The sequence below is a fragment of the Durio zibethinus genome, chromosome 3, assembly GCF_047325235.1.
Source record: "Durio zibethinus cultivar Kanyao isolate XHJ-2024 chromosome 3, ASM4732523v1, whole genome shotgun sequence".
In the NCBI taxonomy this organism is placed as follows: domain Eukaryota; kingdom Viridiplantae; phylum Streptophyta; class Magnoliopsida; order Malvales; family Malvaceae; genus Durio; species Durio zibethinus.
The window spans coordinates 36,876,367-36,901,870 of record NC_143164.1 but is presented as its reverse complement, the minus strand read 5'-3'; the positions used below and the strand labels follow the sequence as shown (position 1 = coordinate 36,901,870).

Genomic DNA, 25,504 nt, shown 5'->3' with positions numbered 1-25,504 from the left:
GAAGTGCCTTAGTGACAACATTTTTTGAGTTGAAAGCTGTTGTGATTGAGTTGGAAGCTGTTGTGTTTGAATTGGAAGCTGTTGTGTTTGAACTGGAAGCTGTTGTGTTTGAACTGAAAGTTGTTATGAGGTCTTGTAGGTTTTTACTTGATGCCTTTTGTAATTGAATGAATATATACTTGTATCTTTAACTGCTGTTATAGTTAGAATTTGACTATAAATTCATATTAAATTATGCTTCATGGTCTAAATGTGTTTGTCTATTACAGCATTTGAAAATTTAAATTTAACTATTTTTATGGTTAGAATTTGACTTAAATCCACATTAAATTATGCTCCATGTTTTAAATGTGTTTGTCTGTTACAAATGATGTTTTCATTTGAAAATTTAAATTGGTAATAAACTGAATTTGGGTCGGGTCGGATTTTATTTGGGTAAATAATATTTGTAACTGGTCGAGGTCAGGTTTTTCACTAAAACCTCCGAACGGGGACGGGTCGGGTATCGAGTAGAAACACTAAGGCTTCAGGTCGGAGGTGGGGAAAGCAAAAATTTGACCTGCCCCGCCCTGATGCCAACCCTACACTAAACAAAAGCATTGCTAATTGGCCACCCATATATCTGGAATCTGTAACATTGTACACAAACATGGAACCGTCAAATTGACCATTCACTCAAAGTTTCACCTTTTATTTTTAGATGGGTAAATCTTGGATTGCATAAACTATATATCTCCTTAACTCAACCATTGGGTAAGGGGAGAGACTAAAAGTGGGTCAAAACTGTTAGAAGTAGAGAGATATACAGCCAGCCAACTGGACTAATATTTTTGGCTTCTTAGTTTTTGTTCACTTGCTTCTTGTGTCTAGGTAAATGTGTCATTTATAGATTTAGTACAAGATGTCTTAGGTAACAATTCCCATACAAAATCCAAAACTTTTCAATTAGAATAAAAAAAAACCCAAACAAAATTTATCTGTTTGAAGCTATCCATATGGCTAGGTTCTCTCTGTAGTTTTTGCAAAAAGGACCCATTTGCATTAATGCCATTAAAAATGTAATTTTTTGAAGCAATAAGCAAGGTCAAGAGTTAGTAATTGTTAATTTGGATCATTGCATTGAAACAAACAAGCAGATAAAAGGTAAACTGAATAGGACCTAGGGAAAAGAAAAACAATGACATTACAGCCAGGGTTCTCAATCAATGCTATACATGACGTCTTTCTTCTAACTGCTCTCTTAGCTTGAAGTGATCCATCATGGAATCTGGAGTACGCATTGACATGGTTGTAGGTTTTCTTTGTGGTTTTTGTTCTTGCAAAAGATTAGAGATTTGTTGGACTTTCCTTGTTTTATGGGTTACTTTTGGTAGGAAACTTCTAATCCAACTTACAAACTGATATTAACATACTGACAATTTTTTCTTCTTTTTCTTTTTCTCACTCATTTTCAAGCCAATTTTTTCCTAGATTTTGCTCAAGGCTTTTAGAGAATTAAGCATAAAACAGCTTATTTTCATTAGTTGCACATTCTTTTATATAGTAAATGTTGAGAATAGTGACTCGAATCCCATAATAGATTTGTTTGAGATTGATTAGATATTACTTTATAGATAAGAAGACTTTTAGAAAAAAAATTTTTAAAAAAATAAAATTTTAATAGACAAGTTTAATTTACAAGTAAAAAATTTTGAAAGAAAAATGATTTTTAATAATCAAGTTTGTATGTTTATGAATAGCTAAAGTCTTTATAAGGTTAGGTATGAGAAAAAAATGTAAGAGAATTATAAGATTTTATGGGATAGACCCCCAATAAGACTACTGGAGATTTAGTCTTAAAGGTGTATATGTTTGTATGTTTGAGAGTGACTAGAGAAAACTAAGAGGATACACATATGTATGGTGCATAGGTGTACAAAGGTATGCGTATGTTTAGATTGAGAATACTCCATAAGATTAAAAGAGATTGAGAGAATTTATGAGTATTAATTATAAGTGCTTGATTCAAATATATATTTATAATTCTCTATAACTAATAGATTTTTTTTTCATCTATGGATGTAGGTCAGTTGAAACGAATCACGTTAAATTATTATCTCTTATATGATTAATTGATTATTTGATTTCACTTCTACTGATGTGAGGGGATTATGGCTATTTGGCCTAATAAATGTTATTAGAGTTGTGGTGATCCTTACAGAAAAAGAATTTTAAAAGAAAATTGATTTTTAATAATTAAGTTTGTATGTTGATGAATAGGTGAAGTCTTTATAGGGTTAGGTATGAAAAAAAGATGTAAAAGAATTGTAAGGTTTTATGTGATAGACACCTAATAAGACTACTGAAGATTTACGTCTTATAGTTGTATATGTTTGTATGTTTGAGAGTGGACTAGAGGAGACTGAAAGGGTCCACATAGGTATGGTGCATAGGTGTACAAAGGTGTGTGTATATTTGGGTTGGAAATACTTTATAGGACTAAAAGAGATTGAGAGAATTTATGAGTATTAATTGTGAGTGTTTGATTCGAATTTATATTTGTAATTTTTTATAACTAGTGGATCTTTTTTCTCATCCATGGATGTAGATCGATTGGATCGAACCGCGTTAAATTGTTGTCTCTTGTGGGATGGTATTGGGGCTATTTGGCTTAACAAGTGGTAGTAGAGCTGTGGTGATTCCAACAAGTGATATCAGAGTTATGGTGATCTTTAATAAGTGATATCAAAACTAAAAGTTCAAGACATAAGAAGAGCTGAAGGCTTGAGATGTGGAAAGAAGTAAACCCAGAGGAGCTCGATTCAAGAGAAGAGCTTGAGTTCATGTTTTAAGGATTAATGATCGATTTGCATTAAGTGTAAAAACATACAAAAGAAATGATTGTGGGATTTTCATTATAGGTAGAACCAAGCATGTTTAGTATGAAGACAGATGATTTGATGAAATTTGAGTCAAGATAGAAATTGTTAGGAATAGTGACTTAAATCTCATAACAGGTTTGTTTAGGATTAGTTAGATATTATTTGATGTATAAAAAAACTTGCAAAAAAAATTTTAAAAGAAAATAGATTCTTAATAGGTAAGTTTGTATGCTTATAAATAAATAAAATCTCTATAAAGTTAGGTATGAAAAAAAGATGTAAGAAAGTTGTAGAATTTTATGAGATAAACACCTATTGGAGATTTACATTTTATGGATGTGCATGTTTGTATATTTGTAAGTAGATTAGAAGAGATTGAGATGATTCACATAGGTATAATGCATGGATATCAAGGGTATATATATGTTTAGGTTTAAAATATTCTATAAGATTAGAGGAAATTGAGAGAATCTATGAATATTAATTGTGAGTGCTTGATTTGAATATATGTTTGTAATTTTCTACAACTAGTGAATTTTTTTTTTCATCCATGGACATAAGTAAGATGAACTCAATCATGTTAAATTATTTCTCTTGTGTGATTGATCGATTATTTGATTTCGTTTCTATTGAATTTTGTTGAAGTACCATTGGATTAGGGCTCTTTAGCTTTACAATAAAAACTTAAAAAGAAAATGCGGGTATTTAAACTATAAAAGAGCAGATTCAATGATACTACAACACAACATGAAAAACAAGGTGAATTGTTAAAAGCTAGTTCCTCGGCCTCCTCCAAGTTCCTCTTCGTTTTTGTCGCATCCTTCTAAGAAATTTCATTAACCACTCTTTGATATTCGGGGCATATATGTGCCCGATTGCTAGTCCATTCACCAGACCACCTCCATATCCCATTAAGATGATTTTCCAATCAAATTCAAGCGAGGGTTCCCTGCTTCGATCTTCTTCCGAGGACAATGGTGGTGGTGAAACTTGAAACTGGTACATGTCTTTGACAATGGTTTCCCGCACAATCCTGGATTGCTACCAAATGAGTTGCTTTCAAATGTAGCAAATTGGTTTCCTTGAGGTATCTGACCCGTGAGATTGTTTTGAGATACATTTAAAAACCCAAGAAATGTGAGCTGCAGTAGTTCCATTGGGATCTCTCCGGAGAGGTTGTTATGAGAAAGGTCCAACGATTCAAGATTTGATAAGTTCCCCAGGGATGGTGGGATGCGACAAGAGAGAACGTTGTTGGAAAGGTTGAGCAGCCGAAGTGCCTTTAGATTCCCAATGTTCTCAGGAATGCATCCTTCAAAACTGTTGCTTGAGAAATCAATGGCTACCAAGAATTCTTGAATCTTCTCATAGTCTGTCTCCGTGCCTTTGCTTGATATTGTCACGGAGTAAGTAAAATAGTTATCCCAGTTGTAGGTTTGTGTTTGCAAATCACTACTTGCTTGTAAATAACTCAAGTTACCAGCATCAACAACTTTCATGTTGATCCAGTTTTGGAATTGCTGAGGCATCAAGTTACCTGTAAATCTATTGAAGGATAAGTCAATGATTTGCAGCCTAGGAAATTCAACATTTTCTGTCTGTTCTTCCATTGTACCATGAAACTGATTGCGTCGTAATATGAGAATCCTCAACCCTGGAAGCTTGCCCAGCCAGAAGGGGAAGGTATCATTTAATTGATTATTTCCCATATTAAGAGTCTCCAACATGTCACAATTGGCTAATGATCTAGGTAACTGCCCTTGAAACTGATTTTGATTGAAGTCAATCATCCTTAATTGGCTTCCTTTCATGCATAATTGAGGAATAGAACCAAAAAAGTTGTTGTTTCGTAGATCCAATACCAAAAGTGATACACTCAGATTGGCCAAGCATTGTGGAAGCATGCCACTAATGTTATTGCTTGACAAATCAAGGAAAGCAAGAGATGAAAGGTTACACAGTAAGGGTGAGAATTCCCCTGTGAGGGAGTTGTTTGAGATAGAATAAGAGAAGATGGAAGGTGGTGGAATTGGGATGGATCCTTGCAAGTTGTTAGAATATAGGTTCAACATGCGTAAATTTATCATGGAAGAAATAGGTTGGTCAAAACCTGTTAGAAAGTTGCTCGACAAACCCAAGTAGGAAAGACTTTCTTTGCTCATCTCCCATACCCATTTAGGTATTTGGCCATGGATTTTGTTTCCAGAAAGTTCCAAAATCTCCAACTTATCTTGTTCACGAAGAAAATCAGGGAACTCAGGTAAGTTGCAAAATGCCAGCCCCAAATTTCTGAACTTCGAAACAGTACGATTGATGGTGATGTTGGTCAGCAGTGACAAATAATTACCGGATAGTTGGAGTTCAATTAGATTTCCAAGATTTAGAAATGACTCGAATCTCAAAGTGCCATTCAATTGATTTGCATGAAGGTAAAGTGTTCTAAGATTTCCAAGGTTAAAAATGGATTGTGGGATTTCACCTTGTAATTTGTTTTGACCAAGATCCAGAATGGTTAGCTGGGTAAGATTTCCCAACCAAAATGGAATCGGACTCATTAGTTGATTGGCAGCAAGACTCAAATATGTAAGTTGTCTAAGGTTTTCAAGCCAAGATGGAAACTGTCCAGTTAATTGATTATATGCAAAGCTCAAAAGAGTAAGCTGGGTCAAATTTCCGAGAGAAGGTGGGATTTTACCATATAAATTAGCCCGTACAAGGCCCAGTACTGTTAATTTGGTTTGGTTGCCAAGCCAAGATAAAGTCCCAGGACTAAAATTATTAGAGGAGAGTGACAGATAAGTGAGTTGGGTGAGGTTGGCCAAAGAAGAAGGTATTGGTCCAGAAAAATGGTTGACATAGATGTCCATGTGTTTGAGTTTTGTAAGTTCACCAATCGAAGATGGTAGCTGCCCTGAAAAATTACATGTTCTAATATCAAGGTGCGACAAGAAATTAAGATTTCCAATTGATTCCGGTAGCTCACCTGAGAAACTTGTGTTGGCTAGCATCAGTACTTCGACAAGGCTACTTCTGTTAAATCCTGGGAACTTTCCAGTGAGATATGGGTTGTTCTGCAGATCAAGAACTTGAAGATTCGGCAATTGGAAAATTGTGGCTGGAAGTTCACCATGCAAACTGCAGTCCTCCAAAGAAAGAGATACCAGAGAAGATAAGTTTCCCAAGATTTGAGGTACCGTAGAAGATATGTTCACCCCACTAAGATGAAGTTCCTTCAGGTTGGTTAATTTCTCAACTAAATTTCTTGGCCCTGGACTTCGGAGCTCTAAATCGTTCCAGGAGAGATCAAGTACTACCAACTTTGAGATCTTTAAAACTTGTGATGGGATTTGACCTGAAAATGCAGATGAAGAGAGGTCCAAAAGTGATAGCCTTGAAAGGTTCGAAATTCCAGAAGGAATTTTGGAGGCATTGAAGTTGTTGTCGGAGAGATTGAGCCTTCTAAGGTGAAGGAGGTGGAAAAGACTGCTATTGGAGTCGATAGAACCATATAAAAAGCTGCTACTTAGATCAAGTCCTATCACATAGCCAGTGTTGTAATTACACTCAACGCCATCCCATGCGCAGCAGTCACCTTTTCCTTTTTCATCAGGTTTCCACTGTTGGACCTTTACGTAAGCAGAAGGCTTAGTGGAGGCAGACTCACGGATAAGGAAACTTTGCTTGAACTGCAACAAAGCCGAGCGCTCAGAATCGTGGCATGCAGTCCGAATGGAAGAAGCTGTACGAGTAAGAAGGCATAGAAAGAAAAAGAAAAGCAAACACCTGAACATGATTGAATACCGTATTGATCACCCAACAAAATTTGTGGTTTGGTTTTGTGATGCTCTCATTGATATATGCAGGATTCGGCTATGGTACATCAAGGGTCTAATTCATGTTGTTGATGGGTTTCCATTTTCCTATTAAAAAGCTTACATTCACCTCCCTCAGATACAAAGTACACTGCAAATTAACGGATAAACAAAGAAAGATTGCAAAATATTGTAAATTGGAGGCACTGACATTGACATCCTCCCACTTGTTTTGCTTTCTTTTTATATATTTCGTCGAAAGAGTCAATGAAAGCAACTATAATTGGCAGATCATTACCAGTGAAGTTGAATCGGATTCTTCCAAAACATCCCTTTCAGATTAGAAGTATGGAAAAAGAAATTTGCTTATTAACCGATCTTTCTTTTTTCTTTTTGTTTTACTTGCACTTATTGACCCCTTCCACGGTAGGGGAAGGAAACAGTAAACATTGCAACTTAAATTTTCGTCTAGGAGCTTTCAATTGTAGTGACAGCTTCTTAGTGACCTATTATAAGATGTTAGATGTAGTAATCTCATTCATGTTGTTGATGGGTTTCCATTTTCCTATTAACTTAGAAAAAGGCTTCCATTCACCTCCCTCAGATGCAAAGTACACTGCAAATTAACGGATAAACAAAGAAAGATTGCAAAATATTGTAAATTGGAGGCACGGACATTGACATCCTCCCACTTGTTTTGCTCTCTTTTTATATATTTCGTCGAAAGAGTCAATGAAAGCAACTATGATTGGCAGATCATTACCAGTGAAGTTGCATCGGATTCTTCCAAAACAACCCTTTCAGATTAGAAGTATGGAAAAAGAAATTTGCTTATGAACCGATCTTTCTTTTTTCTTTTTGTTTTACTTGCACTTATTGACCCCTTCCACAGCAGCGGAAGGAAACAGTAAACATTGCAACTTAAATTTTCGTCTAGGAGCTTTCAATTGTAGTAATCTCAAAATAGATTTATGTATGTATGTATGTATGTATGTAGATAATATTACTTTCTTCTGTTAGACAATATGAAGGGAAAACAGCATAGAAAAGCATAAAAGAAAAAAAAATAAAAAAGAAAAAAAAAGACAAATTAGAAGAAATTAGAATAACGGAAGTAATATAATTAAAAAAAATAAAATTAACCCAAATATATTTTTTTAACATTTTTTTATAGAATGCATCATCCAACAAAGAATGTTTTAATAGAATATTTAGTATTTTATAATGTCAAGATTTTAGTTATAGCGAAATTCAAGTTTATAATCTTAATTTTATACAATAAAATTAAATTTTTAATTTTAATTTTTCAATAATAAAATTATAAATTTTTATTTAAATATAATTTATGGTAATTGATTTTTCATTTTAAAAGCCCACTAGAAGTAAGTCATCCGCAAATTTTAGAAACCAATGAAAGCCCAAGTCAAAGTCCATCCCTTTCCTTTTTTTGGCATTTTTTTTCCATTTCATTTTTTTTTTAGCCCCTCCTTAAACTCTGAAAGTCGGGAAACCCTAATTCACCTGAAGACCATTTCAATGCTCTTCTTCATATCAAAATTTCGTGATTCGATCCTATTTGGGAACTTCCTGTAAAAGTGGTATTGCAACTGCAAGTGGAATACATCCAGATTTCACTCATGTACATGTTCCCAAAGAATCAAAGGGACTACCTGGTTGAAAGCAATCGGCATCGATCTATTGATCGGGGATGTCATCAAGACCCCATCAAATGCTTTGCATACTCTCCATTGCAGGCATAACTGTTCTAGCAGAATGAAGGATTTTGAGCAAAAGAAATATATCAAGCTCACTAAAGCCTTCAGCAGCTGTATTGGTTCCTTGAGTAGTGCTGCGAATTCAGCATCAACTCTGCATGTTTCATTTGCAGGCTTCAGGGTGAGATCGAATCCTAGCTTATTTATTGATGCTTCATTCTGATTACACCAGTATCATACTCTGGGTTCTTAACCCTGAACAAAATAAATCCAGATTCGAAGAGAGGTAATATTTGAGGAAAAAATAACTTAAATATCTTCATTTTTATAAATGCTTGACTGTTGAGCACTGAATTGATATAGAAAAAAAAAAAAATTGCCCAGCACAGTATAAAACACAGCCATCAACTAACTGCTTAGGAAGTGCAGAAATATTGTTGGGAAAAAAGCTGCTGAAAACAAATCAAGTTCCAAAATAAGTAAAGATCAAACTCTGGATAAGCTTTTCTAGGCAGTTTCCACTTAAATTTAAAAGTACGAAAGAAAGGACATTTTTTTTCTCTTTTGTTAAATTTTAGTCAAAAACACCAATTAAACTAGTTTCCCTAAGGATGTCGTTAGTCAACAGGGTACATCCCTGTCCCCATCCAATTCTCTCATTTCTCTGACTCCCTCCCCTCAGTCACTTCCCAAAGTACATTTTTCTCTTACTCCTTTCCCCTCCCTCTTTTCTCTAAGCTCACCCTACTGTCACAATCCCATCCTACGCCCTAAAATCCCCACCCTTAACTAAATCTTTCCCTACTGTGCACCAAAATCCCATAGGTGTATCATCGCGTTGCTGCTAGCTGCTGCTACGTGCCTATCATCGGCAACCATCGCGTTAACATCCCCTATGTTCTCGTTCAGATTATACAAGTGTTGGCCCTGCTCTATCTCCCACACCCTTGTCACACCCGCGGTGCACATTAGCGCGTACCCTAAGTTCATGCAAGCCATGACGTTCCTCTGCCGTGTGTTAAACCTACACACCTCCTCCAACGTGTCCAGCCGGCGCACGGTAGCCCACCCACGGCTGTCCACCATAATGAATGCCTCATTGTTGGTATCCAAGGAAGTAACTATAAGCCGTCTCCTACTCTCCTGGTCGTGCAATGGAAACTCCGGGTTTCTTAAGTCCAAAACCATATACCTCGTTCTCGTACATGCCACCGCTGATTCCCGACTCGTCACCCTGACTCGGCCTAAGGTTTCTGTCACCTCAGTAAACATGTGCCAACCCTCTAAGGCCTCTGGGTCAGTCAACGTTGTATTCACGTAGACTAGTTCTTCAGTGTTACCATCCCATATGTGGAAAGCACGGCCAGGTACACCGGCGTATAGGCCCACCCACCAGCGCCCACAGCCGGTGAAATCCACCAGTGCACCGTGCTCCACAACATTGCCAATGTGAGCCCTGCGCGCATGGGGCTGCCCATCTATAATCGCCACGTTGATGTCGCCATCCAAGGTGGCGAAAATGAGCCTCGGATCCGTGATGACAATGCCGGATACCGCGCGTGAGAAGCGGCCGAAAACGTCGCTGGGGTGGGGGTAGAAGGTGCCGACTTGAAGGCGCGTGGCGAGGTTGAAGAGGCGGACGGTACCATCAGCAAAGCCGCAAGCGAGGTGAGTGTCAGACAGGGTTAGGCAACGACATGTCAGCCCATCTGGGTTGTCCACGTTGGATAGATCGAAGTGGAGGGTCTCGTAAAATAATATCCCAGCACGAAAATTCTGAGCCGTTCTATGACGGTATATGTATTCCTCACGCCACGAGGCGTGCATGCGATGGGTCCGACCCCATATGGCACTTGTGAGACGGTGCCAAAGTGGATCAGAACGAGAGACAGCTCGCCACGTGGAACAAACCTGCATGCAAACAATTCCACGTTATAAAGTTCAGTAAGCAAAAGGAATTTTTAAGTACAAATTTTGAGCTCATGTAATCGAGTAGGGTTTATAAAAAGCATAAATAATGGAAACTAAGAAGCAAGAACATGCAAACAATTTGTTGAGCCAGTCAACAAGAATCGGGGTGAATTTGATTTACATGAATATTAGTATAATATAATTGGAATACAAGTCATTTAATGCTTTAGTAAAAGTTTGGATTGATCCAGCGAAAGACGATCGATGACTAAATGAAGAGAGAGCTGCAGCAGCATAAAGTATAGATTTCAATGCAGGCAGCAATGCTTTGACTTATGCTTTTTTTAATTTTAACAGTGGCATCAGCCACCCCATGCGCGTAAAGGGCTTTTAATAGCTAACAGGGCAGGCAGGCAGAGCCAGGGCTGTAGGAGAGCCTAGGCACTAGTAGAGCAGAGCAGAAGAATACGTCAGAGAGAGAAAGAGCCTGTTATTTTCGAGTTCAGATGTCAGAATCAGCCAGAGCTCTTAATAAAAAGAAGAATGGGTATCGTTTGGGTATCGTTTTGTTTTGTGTTGTTTTTTTCATTTTTCAAAATATCAGTGTTGAATCGAATTTGTCTTGTAGTATAGACTTGCAGTTGAACAAAAGACCTGATCACATATCTACTGTCAGGTAGAGTGTGACAGCTCTTTTTCTTTTCATTTCAAACCCCTTTCTTTTCTTAATCTTTTAATTCATTTTTTCGTGGTTTCATGGGGGACCCAACCAGCAAGAGAACAAAAATTAAAAGAAAGTTCGCTTTAGCTGCACAGGAAAAAGACAAAGAATCCTCGGTGTAAGGTGGTTGAAAACTTGAAATGTGAAGCAAAAAAGCGGAAAGGCTCTATGAAGACCATGAGAAAACGGGAAATTTTTTATAGGAAGATTTTCTTGAATAATTTTATGAACATTATAATGAGAGTTTGAGGGCACTGTAGTCCATAAAGAAAGCTTTTATCCAAAAAAAAAAAACAAAGAAAAAGCATCGTATACATCACAAATATATATATATAAAACATGGTATAGCAACTTTCAAGCATGCTGCCCTAACTAATGTCATTTACATATATAAATATATATATATATAATATATGTGCCTCTCTCTTTCATTTCCAAGAAAAGGTCGCCAAAGGCCTGTCCCATTAAAAGCAGAGAATCTAATAGCCTGCTTCCCCTTACAACCTTTTTTGCTTTTTTTTTGACTCCTGCCCCATACACTTCCACTTCTCACATACCTGCTCCAGTCAGGCACTTGCTTTTTGGGACCCAATCTATGGATATACATGCATCATGATTTATTATCATAAAAAGACTGGATTTTCTTTTTTTTTTAAACATTAATTATTTAATTAATACTATATCTGATTGCTTATTTATTAAATATAAATGATGTATGACTCAACAATTGAGAAGTCACCAAACTTGTCTTAAAATGCGATGACAAGGAGACATCAGTTTTAAAAAAAAAAAACTAGCATTGATTTGGGCATTTGCACATGCTGACTTTTGACCGATTTCCCCACTCTTTAATATAATCATCAACTAAGAAACTTAAAGCCTTAAATCTTGCTTAAAATTTTCATATAATATGAATTTAATTGTTTCATTATGTATTGCTTGTTAAGTAATTATGACCAAAAAAAAGTCTAATTGCAAATTATTTATTCTTTTCTTGATCTCCTCATTTCTGGGTCACATCATTTGATTTGAAACAAGTACTAATAATAATTTTAAATTTAGAACACTTAAATAATTTGTGTGATCCTGTAATTAAGTCTTCTTTCTATGGTGTAAATGCTACAAATCTGATTTCACTTGACTTTCAAGTCTTCCATTAACATGCTTCGGCACACAAAATGACAGACATTATTAACTTTCAGCTCCTATAATCACCACTTTACTATCCCAGTGCACTGGAATAAAAGGACAGATCCTATATATATGTAAGAAGGTTCCAGCCTATCCAATGCAACCAAATATAGAAATGCTAGACTTACATGAGCAAGATAAGAGGAGAGCATGGCCTTAAATGATGCTAAATTGAATACATAATTCCCAACACAGTTAAAAAATTAAAGTAGGGTTCAAAGGTCTCTTTCCACATATTGGCATTAGGAAAGAAAGAATCCCATGGATTTTCAGACAGATAACAAAGGACAGTCAAAAAAGTTTTGAAGAGATTTGTTGAGTTCAAAACAAGATCATGCCAAGAAAAGGAAAAAGGGAAATTCAAAAACCAAAAGAGCCCTTTTCCTCTACTCAATATATGTGAAAAGGTGTCCAAAAACAGACACTTTGAAAGTGGCAAAAAGGAAATAACCAACATTGCCAAGATGAAACTACAACAACCGAAAGGGACATAAATTTGTTAGAAATGGACCCATCCCAAGTCAGTTCCTTCCTTGGATGCTAGTACGTCCAAGAACTAGCGATATATCCGCATTTCATTGAATGTAATTTCTCAAACAGAAATCAATATCTAGGTACCAAAATCTTTACAAGTTGATAAAACTCAAATGACATGAAATAAACAAAATCCCAATCAAGAATCTTGCAGTCCAATCAATTCTATCTCCTTTAAATCAGCCAAAAAATGGAAAAAAAAAAAAAAAAGGGCATTGAAGATAATCAAAAACATACCTGAAACAGATTAGCAATAGCAGCAGCTGCAGCGAGGCGGCCAAGTGAACGAGAAGCATCAATGGCAACTTGGACAACAAGATCTTCAACAAAAGGCCCTGGCCAGATTTCGTTATTAACACGTCTACGAATCAAAGCTGGACCTTCAAAATCACCACCTCTTCTTGCAGCATTGCCATTGCCATCTTCAGAAGAAGAAGAAGATGACGATGATGATGAAGAAGAAGAAGAAGACATCAGTAACAAGTGGAGAAAGCTATAAAGGAAAAGAAAGAAACGGGCTACAAAGCAACAAGGACAAAAAGGTTTAGATAGAGACACGAATTGAGGGACCCAAAAGAGGGGGTTTGGGATTCTTGGATTTATATGGAGTATCTGACAATTCCACTTTATTTTAAGTTATGATCCGTACACATTTTTTATACACACATAAATATACTGAATACACAATCCATCAGTGTATATATACATAAATACATCTAATTGAGAAAGTTAATATTTGTAACAGATTTTTTACAGGATTTCCGCCCTGCAAAGACGGCGGGAAGTTAGCTTCAGGTTCACAAGAGAAACTGATGGATTTTTCGATTTGCCACAGTGTTTTCAGGTGCTTTTCTATGTGCTTCTCTCTTTTGTCCAACAATCTCTTTACCCCCCTGTTAATGCTATTTAGGCTAAAAAAACAAAAACCCTATGAAAAGCGAATATATATACATATATATGAAAGGCATGTTTGGGAGAGATCTGATTCAGTCCGGTTGTACAAAGAGCACCCACCTTGGATTTGTCAACAGACCTTAATAAGCCACTCTGGTTGAAAAAGCTAGTCACGGCCTCACAGCAATCTTGACATGCTGCTGCCTGCTGCTAGGGGCTGGCTCACTGGGGAACTGCAGTTTCACGTCACAATTTCACTTGTGAAAAATCTTCTGGTGGCCCTCGGCCTCTCGATCCCTTGCCCTGTCAAATTGCCAAGTGTTTTGTTCCTAACCAGTTCTAGGGTTGCTTCGGACTTGACGTCTATGGCCATAGGCTGTGTGGATAATGGAGTAATTTAATATAGGGGAAGGAGTCTGTAATCTGTTTTTCCCTGCTACAAATATTTTCTATGAATGATTCATTAATGATTCCAGTTCATGGGATAGGTACACCAAAACATTCCAGATCATATTTAAATGATTATTGATTCTAAATCACGGGAATTTTACAATCAAATATAAAAAGACAGAATCTGCGTGAGGGGAGTTGGCTAACGGTATGGCTCATACGCGCATTTTGTCGTGATTTGGTTTTAGGCAATTGGATAAAACTCAAATAGTGAAACTTCACGTAACTAAGAGCTCTAAAACCTTAGGTTTGTCGGAGGCTTGGAGATAATATTTAGGCAATTGGATAAAGGTTTATATTTGATACAGTACTTATATGTATATATATATAGATCATATATCAGTATATCATAAATTTTTATCTTATTAATGAATAAAATAAACATGAAGGATCCTAAAAATTAAATATCACAAATTATTAAATAAAAAAGATATTTTAAAGAATTTTAAAAGGTTAAATTTGTTAATAAATGATATGATAAATTGTGATACATTAATAATATATAGCATCTATATATTAATATTGTATTAAATATAAACTTATTAAATAATAAATTAATAATTATTTTTATTTTCAATCATTTAAAATTTCATAAATTGAATTTAAAATTTAACTCAATTAATTTATATAATTATTTTTTAAAAAATAATATTAAAATGATAATTTAAATCTTAACATTTATAATTTTTTTATCTCCATACTACTAATTTTTTATATCATAAAAAGTATACATTTATAAACCATTTAAAATCATACATATAAAAAAAATGGTATTATTCTTGTAAAATTCATATATGAAATAGTGAAATTTTGACATTTGATGTTGGTTACCAACTTGATGTGGCAGGCAAGTAAAGCATTAGAGGAAGAAGAAGTGGAGTCAAAATGTAGGAAGGAAAGGGTGACTTTGATCTTTTGCTTATGATAGGCAATGATTATTTACCAATTTACAATTAATTTCTTCAATAGAATCTTATCCTACAAAGAAATTCCTTTTTTTAATTTTAGTAATGATTTTTTATGGGTGAAGTAAGAAAAGAAAAAGTAATGTGCTCCATTTTTAGTTTAGGTTTAAATTTTAAAAATAAATAAATAAAACTTTTAATTTAATAATTGAATTATATAATAATACATGTTAAAAATTTTCAATCATTAAATTATAAAATTTTTAATTTTTTCTCCTATCAATTACTCTAACCACACGTTAATGGTATAATGAAATTATATAGTGAAAATATTTTTAATTTATTTTTATACAATTTGTAATTAGAGATAGTAAACGGGTTTGAACCCGTTAGGTTTAATCTGATTTCATCTTATAGGATCAAAATTTTTTTAAAATCAAGTTTTGAATCAAATTGATTTTTTATATAAAAAGTTTGAGTAAGGTTAAGTTTTAAGTAAATCTGATTCGATTTTATACATATATAAATAATATTTTTATTATTTATTTGATTATATATTATATTAATAAAATTATTATTTAATATTTTAATTTAAAATATTAACTTAATAAAACTATTATATTTAAATATAATTTATATTAAAAAATTTTATAAAATATTATATTAATTTAAATTTAAATAAGATTAATTACAATTTTATAAACATATGAATTAGATCAGATATAAAAAATAATATTTTAATATTAAATCGAATTTATATTTTATAAAATCAAATCAAAATTAAAACAAATAAAAATTCATCATATTCTGATATGTTACCATCAGTATTTATAACACTCCGTCATCTTTAGGTAATAATAAAACAATACCCTAATGCAATGAAAATTTCTTTCGTCATGTATTTAAATGAACATAAGATGTTGATATTTGTTGCTAGTAATAGTATCAACACTATTAATAAGTTTTTAGTATATTTTTAAAAAATAATATTTTATATAATTATTAAAAATTATTAAAAAATTAATAATTATTATATTTAATATAAAATTATATTAATGTACTTAAAAAATCTTAAAAAGGGTATTGGATAATAAAATTTTATTTAATTAGTTGGTTGTTTAGAGGGAAAAAGGACAATAAATTCTAACAGAAAAGAAAAAAAAAATGTAACTGCTAGGCTAGCTGGCTGCAGCAGGCAAATCAAAGATGGTGGTGAACTGGTGTACGTAGTGACATAACAAGGGAGGTAAGAGGGGGGGTGGGGAGGCCAGGCCAGGCAGAGCCAACCCATGAACAAAGTAACTTTTTGACCAGAACCAAATCAAGACTGATAAGGGAGGGATGGCATTCTCATGTCTTATCAACGATTCTCGATGGAATAACTCATCACTTAGAAACTGGATTTTTTTTTTTTAATCTAATGAGAAGGGTTTTTTGGATTTTACTTAATATATAAATTTAAACTAAAAAAAAAAAGCACTTAGCTGCCATCAGTTGGTCATCGTGTGTTTTGTTTTGTATTGGTTTGAATTTTTGCAGCAACAAGAACAGAAGGAAATCAATCCTCTCTTTTGCTTTGCAAGCAAAGTACAAGTTGCTTCATTCTCTTTTTCAAGTTTGTACTTGAGCGAGAGAGAGAAAAAGAGGTGGGTCTGTGTCTGGGTCTGCTTCCTCCCTGCAACTTGCTTCTGCTATAACCAAAATCGTTACGTACATACGACAGGTCCTACCAGCTACAGCTGGCTAGCTAGCTAGCTAGCTAGGTTAGTGCTTTTTGGAGATTTGCGAACGACAATGCTCAACTCACTTGCTTTTATTTTATTATTATAATAATACTTTTTTTAATGTCATAAATAATGTTTGAATTGATTTCTTTCAGTCAAGCTTGTTGCGTCAGAGGTCTAAAAAATTCAGTTCAGTCCAGCTTCTTGGAAGTGATAACGATGATTCGAATACATGATACGTATATTATTTATATTAATATTTTAAATAATAAATTTAATATACATTAAAAATAAAATATATAATATAAATATACGAATTGAAATGATTAAATTTAACCCGCATATCCATTGCGAGACAAGTTTAGCACTATCTGAGCGCTTTGAGAGTTCTGATTCCTTCAGGAATTTATCCGGAAAAGCTATTGTTGGAGAGATCAACACAAAAGTTAAAATGGTTAGGATTTTTCATGCTATAATTTCAATCCCTTTGTTATTTAATGAACTGCTTTCATGCAGTTCATTGAACAGACACAAAGCCTGATACAAGCGTTTACAGACATAACACAACAGGACTACAGAACAGCTGTTTACAAACGGAAAGGCCCAGCGCCGTTTACAAACAGAACAGAACACCAGAAACACAAATAACGGGAAAACCATCAATGACGAGAACAGCAAATGAGAAAACAGGGTCAAGAAATGCGAAAGTTGCTGCAGTACCATGGCCTTGAAGATGTTAGCAGCAGTTAGAGAAGAACTCGGTATAAAATCTGCAGGATTTCTGTAAGTAATTTGATGCAAGTGATTAACCACTGAGGTCTTCTTGACATTTGAACCTGTTTGTTCTCCATCTTATCAAGCCAATGGATCGTCTAGAGGTTCGACCGTACAGTATATGCCTTGTTCAATTAGAAATCTTATACCACCAAAGCTGCAACATGGCGCTGTATGCCCAAAGCAATTAGATATTATCTCAGGGGAAGGAATTGTAATGAAAGAAAGATATATGCATAGTATCCTATTTAAAAGAAGGCTGTAAACTATTCAAGTGAATTTAACAGGTTTCCTTGTTCTGCTGCGAACTTTTCAGCGGCTTCACAAACTTCTAATGGAGAGTGCTCTCTGACCGGCTGAGCGGCATCCACTATCATCTGCCTGCCCTTGTTCCGGCTTGTTCGCTTGGTGTGCGTGGGTCAGAGTACCCAAGGCCACATGTCCCAGGTTTGAGGGCTGATGTGAGAAGAGAAAGGAAGAAAATGAAGCAAAGCATCTACTATCATCCAGACTCAGAATGATAGCAACTTGACCCCGAACTGTGAGGGCACTGGTTTGGTTGAGATGACAAACCACTGATACAATTCATGAAGCAGCTGCAGTAGCATTGTTTCTCTGCTCATCAGATTCCCATGGCCGTAAGTTTTCAACGGTGGCCAAGATGGCGAGCCAACGGGAATTCTACAAGAATAATGAAGGATGACGTTTCTGCCTCTCTAAGATAGTGTACAGTACCATTCATAATATTTACAAGCTTCTGACTGATGTATAGGCCTAGACCTTCCCTTGAGACACCTTGGCTATGGTGAAACATCTCCTGAATTAAGTCTTCTGGGATACCTAGTGCTGGATGACTGATCGTGCCGTATAATCAAAGTCAACAGCCTTATTTTGATTCTTCATCTAATGGAGGAGACATACAAATATGACATATAATTGCTCCATTCACTCCAGTAACATTTGGGAGCCAACAATAAATTTGAATATTCACCAAAAAAGTTCGACAAAAATTAGACTGTTATTTCTTCATATCGTAAGTATGATAAATGCAATTATGAAAATGATTAATACCAAGGTGGAAAAGCAAGACCATTCAATGTGGGAAAACAAATGCAAGGAAGGAAAGAAACCTCAGCAGAGAACAAAACTAAAGAATTCAATATTTTGAGGATGTACACAATAAAACAACTTATTTCCCATAAAAAAGAACTACAGCCATAAATGTATCGCAAATTGTGGTAAATATGATATTGCAATATAGATTTCACCACATTCTTGAAAATGATGTCACCCATACATTATGCAGGAACTGAAGAAATGTAAGAATGGCCTTTTCTTATATCCGGTTCCCATTGAATACCTACGCTAATGAATGCCTATGTATATGCTTTACAAATTTTGAAAGGATATCTTAACAAACCAACAGAGAAAAAGGAAAGAAATAGGATAATCATTTTCACTTGCCAATTAAACGAAATATTGCCCAACTTAGGAATATCCTCGGTCAATTTTGAGTCACAGACAATGTGCTTATGCTGCTACTAAGTATTAAATTTTACTACTATTCTAGCCTCCCCCACCCCCCCTTCTTTTGTTCTGCAGAAAAAGGAATGGAAAGTAAAAGGCATTTGGCAAATGAGGTTGTTGATTCTTTCTCTCTTTTTTTTTTTTTTAATAAAAAACTTGCCAGACTGCTTCTACTATGAACATAATAAAGCTTACAGGAAACGGAATTTACCGAAATTCAAGATAAACAATGTATATCTTCTTTCCAACACGTTCCTTTCGAGGAATTACCCTGAATGCAACTGATGATTCCTCAAATGTGGGAGTGAAGAGTAGCGCATTTGTCAAAAAATCTGAAAGGACTTGTTGAAGTCTCAAATTGTCTCCATACAAGTACATGGATGACAATTCGGCAGGTAAATCTTGGACAACCTGAACTTGGCGCTCCTGGTTCATTATCATAACTTGTTTTAGGACAGCTTCCAAGGCTTCACCAAGGTTAAACTCCCCAGAGTTCATTTCCATGTAGCTGCAAATAGGAGTCACATGGAGCAAACTTTTGTTAGGAAAAAAAAAAAAAAAAAGAGAAAGAAAGGGGATTTAAGTTATGAACTAACAGCATACAAAAAAGAGAATTGTAATCTTCAATCCATGAAAGATTGATTGTAAATAAAAACCAAATTTATGTATCAACAAGATCAACAGTGGTAACTAAGGCAACAGGATGTTAAACAATCGTACCATTCCTCAATACTTTCAATGTCTGTGTCATCAACAATCTTGGTTATTTGTTCCTGACACATTTCACTTGTCCTCAGAAGCTGTCTCTGTTCTCTATTCAAATCAGAAGCCCCCATCGGATCCTGCATTAACGCAATCCCCTTCAAAGGCTTCCTGAGTTCCTGACGGATGTAAGACAACTTATTGAGGCTACTGACTGCTGCCTGTTCAGACATCCTCTGCACCTGCAAAACATATTGAAGCTCAGGGCTAGCTACATGCAAAAAGCACAAAATGCCAGTGGTCCTTCCCTCAGCGTCAGTCCTTTTGTTTGCAGAAAGTAATGCTTCAACAAATTTACCCTGCCGATCAAAGAACCCAAACAATAATTTATTTGCATCCTCACCAGCAGTTATTCCATTGAATAATATCCTGAGTTTGGTTAAGGTGTCATGATCCTTCATTCGACAACCAAAATTGTCCACCGTAAAAACCTCTCCAAGAAGCATCCTGTCAATGGCTTCTTCCCTCTTCATACCAGACAACTTTTGCATTGCGTCATTCCACTCCAAGCATCGGCCAAGTTCATCCATCATAAAAATTGGGGGAATAAGAGTGGATGGGCTCCTCACAATACCAGCATAATCACACTGGATACGAGTATATTTGTTCATGACTATCTTTTGGCCTGTTAGATCTTGCCCAACAAAGCAAACTCCAACAACATTTTCCTTTAGATCTCAACTACAACATCCATTAACAACCAAAATGATAGGGCCATTGTTTTCCTGACACCCAAAAGTCCTAATCTTGACTTCAACACTTCGTTCTTCTATACCTGCCATTTTCACATCAACATGGAGAGCAAGCATAAATTCACTAAACACCAAAATATGCATAAGAAAGATGATAGGACATAAAGGGCTCAATAGACAAAGGTAAAGCAAGTGATATTTAGCACAATCTTGAAAAGGAAATGTTCAATTACATGACTAAGAGGAAATGAATATAAGATTTATAAAAATCAATCCATTTCTATAACAGGCTATCACTGAGGGATCAAATAGAAAGACACATGCTAATCATATTCATCAATTAGGTGATTCAAAAGTTTTGGGTTTATTCACATCAGCCTGAATAGGTCAGAAAGCAGCACCAAAAAATTCAACCTGCTAAGCAGCATGATAGCACTAATTAAATGACCAAATCTGAACAATACAGAAAACTTTAATCCCAATACTCGATCAATATATCTACAAATAAGCCTCCAGTAAATAACACCTAGCTATGCACTCCATATACAATTGTGCTTATGCTAAACAAACATATAAAAAAAAAATGGATGCAAATGTAAGAAAGACAGTTTACCCAGAGACATATATAGAAGAAACAAAAATATCCAGATACTGAAATACGCTAGTCAGCTAACACTTAACATGCATATAGTTTCTACACAAAAAATTAAAAAAAAAAAGAGCATTATCTAATTAGCAGCAAGTTCAAAAGATAAATCCCACTTTCACCTTCCAGGGCCAATGATAGCATGTTCTTGACAATATCAATTGAATCATCGCAAATGGCATGCCAATGGCTTGCTCAACAGTCCGGCCAATGAGTTCTGCTGCTTTAGAGTTCCATCCATTTATGTTACCAGAGGAATCAACAGCGAAGATTGGGACAGCAGCTGTCTCAATCAGGCGGACCATTTCATTAGTGACAATACGCAGTTCATCGACCCTCTGAATCCTGTCATCAACAGATGGTACATTCACAATCATTTTGGACTGATCAGCAACCTCATCTTGCAAGGATCCTCTCAACATCAGCTGTAAGGAATGAATTGCATCCATTTCTACATCCTCCCAAGGTAGGCTCTGCCACTTGACTACCTCCAGAAAAGCCTTGAATTATGATCTTGGATGCATCTTTCTTCCATCATCCTCATCATCAGGACCACGCTTTGCAACACCCCACTTGATCTCTTTAGCTGTACATGATCGGAACCCAAACAGGAAGTCTTTTGCAGTGATCCTAACTGCAGCCAACCCACAAACTGCCTCTCCAAGAACTGAAGCACCAGGATAGCCAGTTTCCATTAGGCTATCAGTACTTAAGCCTGTACTGCCACTATGGTACTCAAGTAGCCACTCAGCTATATCTCTAATTTGTGACTCTGTAGGGGTAACTCCAAGCAACCAAAATTTATGTCCGTAGTAAAGTGCAGCTCCATCACACTTAACAAGATCCATGACATTTGGAGATTGAGTAACAATTCCTACAGGAGAATCTCTCAGAAGCATGTCACAAAGCACAGTCTGAGTTTGCAGAATATGCTTCTCCCTCATTTGGGCAGCCAACTCCACTTCCTTGTTAATTTGCACTCCAAATACTTGAATTAGAAATTCACAAGCATATCTCGGCGGAAATGGAACAAACCTGAGGCTGGCGTGATGGCAAACCACTAAACCCCATAATTTTCTTCCATTCTCCCGTTCACTGTCCATCTCATCAGCATCCTCATTTATAGTCACTGACATCACAAGAGACGCAATTGATCCCATATTTGCCATATACTGTGCATGACACCCATGAGGAGATCTTAATATGGATCCACAAAGACTTAATGGTTGAGCCAATCCCTTGTCTTGAATCACCTTAACTGGTTGGGCAAAACAATCACATATCATTCTAACTTTGTTTTTCATGAAAAGGAATCTTGAGGCTTGTGGTATGTCAGCAGCTGGGTAATGCAAGCCTAGATAAGGTTCCAAGTCAGGTCTACGGCTTTCGGCAACAACTTCTCCATGTTCATCTTCATGAAATTTATAAACCATTACCCTATCATAACCTGTCAAATCACTAACCTCCTTAACTAAAACATCACATAATAGAGATATATTCCCGCTTGGCAATGACTGCAATCTCGAAATGGCTTTGGCTGTCAGCTTATAGGACTTCAATGCCCCAGCAGCTGTCACCGGCACATCAGCTGGGTTAACTGGTTCTAGATCTATAACTAACCCAGCATCGATCCTATGCAAAATAGCATAAAAGGGCTTGTTGGACGTTTTACAATGAACCAATATGGGGATGAGAAGATTAACTTCCCCAAAATTAGCAGCTTTCTGCAAGGCCGTCGAACCTGGAGACCTAAATAGTGTTCTCACATCACTTCCAAGAGTCAGAGCCTCTTGCTACTCTATGCTCGGAACAGCATGAGGTGCCAAGTCCAACATTTCTGGAGCATTTTCGCTGTAGGCAAGAACCCTGAAGTTTTGCTCATCAACAGCAATCAAGCAACCAAAGGGCTGAATTAGACTTCCTCTTTGCATCTTTTGAAGGCAAGCTGAAACAGTAGAAGAGGGAACATTACTGGTTGAACTGTAAATGTTGAAGTCAACAGAGGTGGAGTAATCAAAAAGCCTCTCGGATTCATCAAAGTCCATATGCAGCTTGGCATCTATTGGGGTTTGTGCAACCGCACAAGCATTTTGTTTTGATCTAGCAGAACTGCTCCTAGAACAGTTACTCTTGTCTATCGACTTGGATGACATTTTCTCAATCACCCTTTTTCCTTTTTCCACTTTCTTCTTCTTATTCTTAGTCTTTGATCAACTTCAACCAATGTAAACGTTATATTTCAAAATCACAATAACCAAAAGAAAAGTTTAAATCTTTACATATAATCCATTAATTTATTGTACTGCCAGGACAAAACCTGAGACTTTACCAACATAATCCATAATCAAATTAAAAACCCCATATCAAAAGAAGCTTATTTATTGTTAGCTCGAAGCTACTGGACCCGGGAATCAAGACCAAAGTTAAAAATAACGTTGAAACCATACAAAAGTGAACAGCTTTTTTCCATATAATTCTTCTGATGATTCCATTCTCGACCCAAAAAAAAAAAGCCACCAATGGAAATCAAAAGGCTCACCAGAAAATGGATTCCACCACCTTCAAACATATATATACGGACAGATTCCTGGTTATTTGCCCTCCAAAATCCTAAACAAAACAAAAACACCGAAATCAACCCGTTACTTAAAACTCTTTTGTACTGCTGATATCTCCTTGAAATAACTCTTTTTTGACAAAACCCATACCCCAAAAGAAAACCCAATTTTCAAAAACTAACAAAATGATGAAGCTATATGTGAATTAGAGAGGGATTCTGGAGTTGGGTTGGGTAAGGAAAGAAGTGTTACAAGGAAAAGCGGCTCGACTTAAAAATGTAGTGGGAAGTAGATTTGTTTAAGAAAAAAAACACAGCATTATTACATATATAGACTCGTTGAGTCAATGGATCCGAGAGAGAGAAATGTCCGGGGGCTCGGCTCGCTGCCTGATTGAGAATTGAGATTCTCGCTGGGATACGTAGAGATGGGATTCGGGCGAGGCTGGTTCGGTTTTTTTGACATCTCAATTTATGCGTTCATGTCAATTGCAGTATTTATATTTTGCAAAATTGCGATATATTTTTTATAAAAATTATTATCATAATTTATATTAATATGAAAATATAAAATATAATTTTTTTATTTTATTAAATTTATATATAATTTTTTTTGTCGTATTATTAAAATTATATTTTAAATTATTAAATCAATATATATGAATTTTGGCAAAGAAAAAAAATCATAATATTATATTGTTTTTTTTTGGGTAAATTTCATTTATGGTTAATTTTATCTAATAAAATTAATAAATATAAAAGGTGACCATGACAAGACTGGGTTAGTTGACGTCTCAAAATCCTTCCTCTTTCTCCCATATATTTCCAGTCAAGTATTATGTCTCCAACAAAATAGGGGAAATGGTTCTTGCTCAAGTGTTACTTTCTATGAATCGATTTATTTTCTTTCATTTTTTTATCCCACATCACCAAATGATCACTATAACCAACAACAATTCTGCAAGTTCCAGGGAAAAAAATGACACTACAAACAATTTTTGCAGACTGGTTTCCACTTTCCAGGTGCTGAAATGAAGGGCATCTAGAGCAGCAAAGTTATTTTGTTGACTGTATATTTAAATACAACAGGGAAAAAGGGACTACTATGTCTAAATTCAGCTGGAGATACAGAACCTCTGAGGTATCAATCATGCTCATGCACAAGAACGATAAGAAAAGAAGGGAAACAATGGTTGCCATGAGGGAAATGGTATTTTAGTTGGCATGCATCTCCTGACATAAAGAGTTAGATGTCAATGAATAAAACAAAAAGTGTCAGGGAGAGGTGATCTGTGTAGGGAAGGACATGATTCACATGAAACCCCATCAAATCCTAGCAGATAATGCTGATATAGTTATAACATTTCGCTGTACCATTTCAGCAAACTGATGTTGTCTATCCCCTTTCGGCATCACTTATCTGCAAAAATATTCAGCATAATACTATAAACTTATTTTTGTTAAATTTTCACTTAATGTTTAAGTATGGGAGTAGTTTCAACTTTCAAGACTTTGACCTAACACAATGTGGCCTCAGCTCCAAATAGGTTCAAATAGAATAGAATATACCTAACTGACTTCAATATCTAGAAGGAAAAATAAATTCAAATAGATAGACCACTTCTTGTTTCATACTCAACTCTGAGGAGAATGGTCCTAGATCACATAAATAGATACCCTTGTTCTCCACATTAGGATATTATTTTGTAAGAATCTGCTATCTTAGATGACTACTTCATTGACAAAAAGATCATCTGTTAGTGAAAGTATGTCACATTTCGATTATGTTACATGAAGAATTTGAGTTATATAGGTCTCTTAACAAGTG

General features: G+C 35.5%; 1 protein-coding gene and 2 pseudogenes across 2 annotated transcripts; all 3 read right to left on the bottom strand.

Annotated features, from left to right (window-relative positions):
* Positions 1-3,449: 3,449 nt before the first annotated feature.
* On the bottom strand, positions 3,450-6,851 carry LOC111283589 (receptor-like protein 7 pseudogene; annotated as a pseudogene).
* Positions 6,852-8,925: 2,074 nt separating this feature from the next.
* Positions 8,926-13,251, bottom strand: LOC111283872 (transcriptional regulator STERILE APETALA-like). The gene is made up of 2 exons (XM_022872513.2): positions 12,983-13,251; positions 8,926-10,299 (listed from the first exon to the last, which is right to left on the bottom strand). The coding sequence occupies exons 1-2, from the start codon at positions 13,217-13,219 to the stop codon at positions 9,190-9,192; spliced, it is 1,347 nt and encodes a 448-aa protein (XP_022728248.2). The 5' UTR covers positions 13,220-13,251; the 3' UTR covers positions 8,926-9,189.
* A 3,909-nt stretch (positions 13,252-17,160) lies between these two features.
* On the bottom strand, positions 17,161-24,151 carry LOC111283743 (phytochrome C-like; annotated as a pseudogene). The gene is made up of 3 exons (XR_016341086.1): positions 21,242-24,151; positions 19,740-20,556; positions 17,161-19,527 (listed from the first exon to the last, which is right to left on the bottom strand). The product of XR_016341086.1 is annotated as a phytochrome C-like (transcript).
* Positions 24,152-25,504: the final 1,353 nt, after the last annotated feature.

Excerpts from the sequence above, each read along its gene's own strand:
- LOC111283872 (XM_022872513.2), bottom strand. The coding sequence starts at position 13,219 with ATGTCTTCTTCTTCTTCTTCATCATCATCGTCATCTTCTTCTTCTTCT. Across the intron at positions 10,300-12,982 it reads CTATTGCTAATCTGTTTCAG|GTTTGTTCCACGTGGCGAGC; the intron begins GTATGTTTTTGA and ends GTTTGCATGCAG.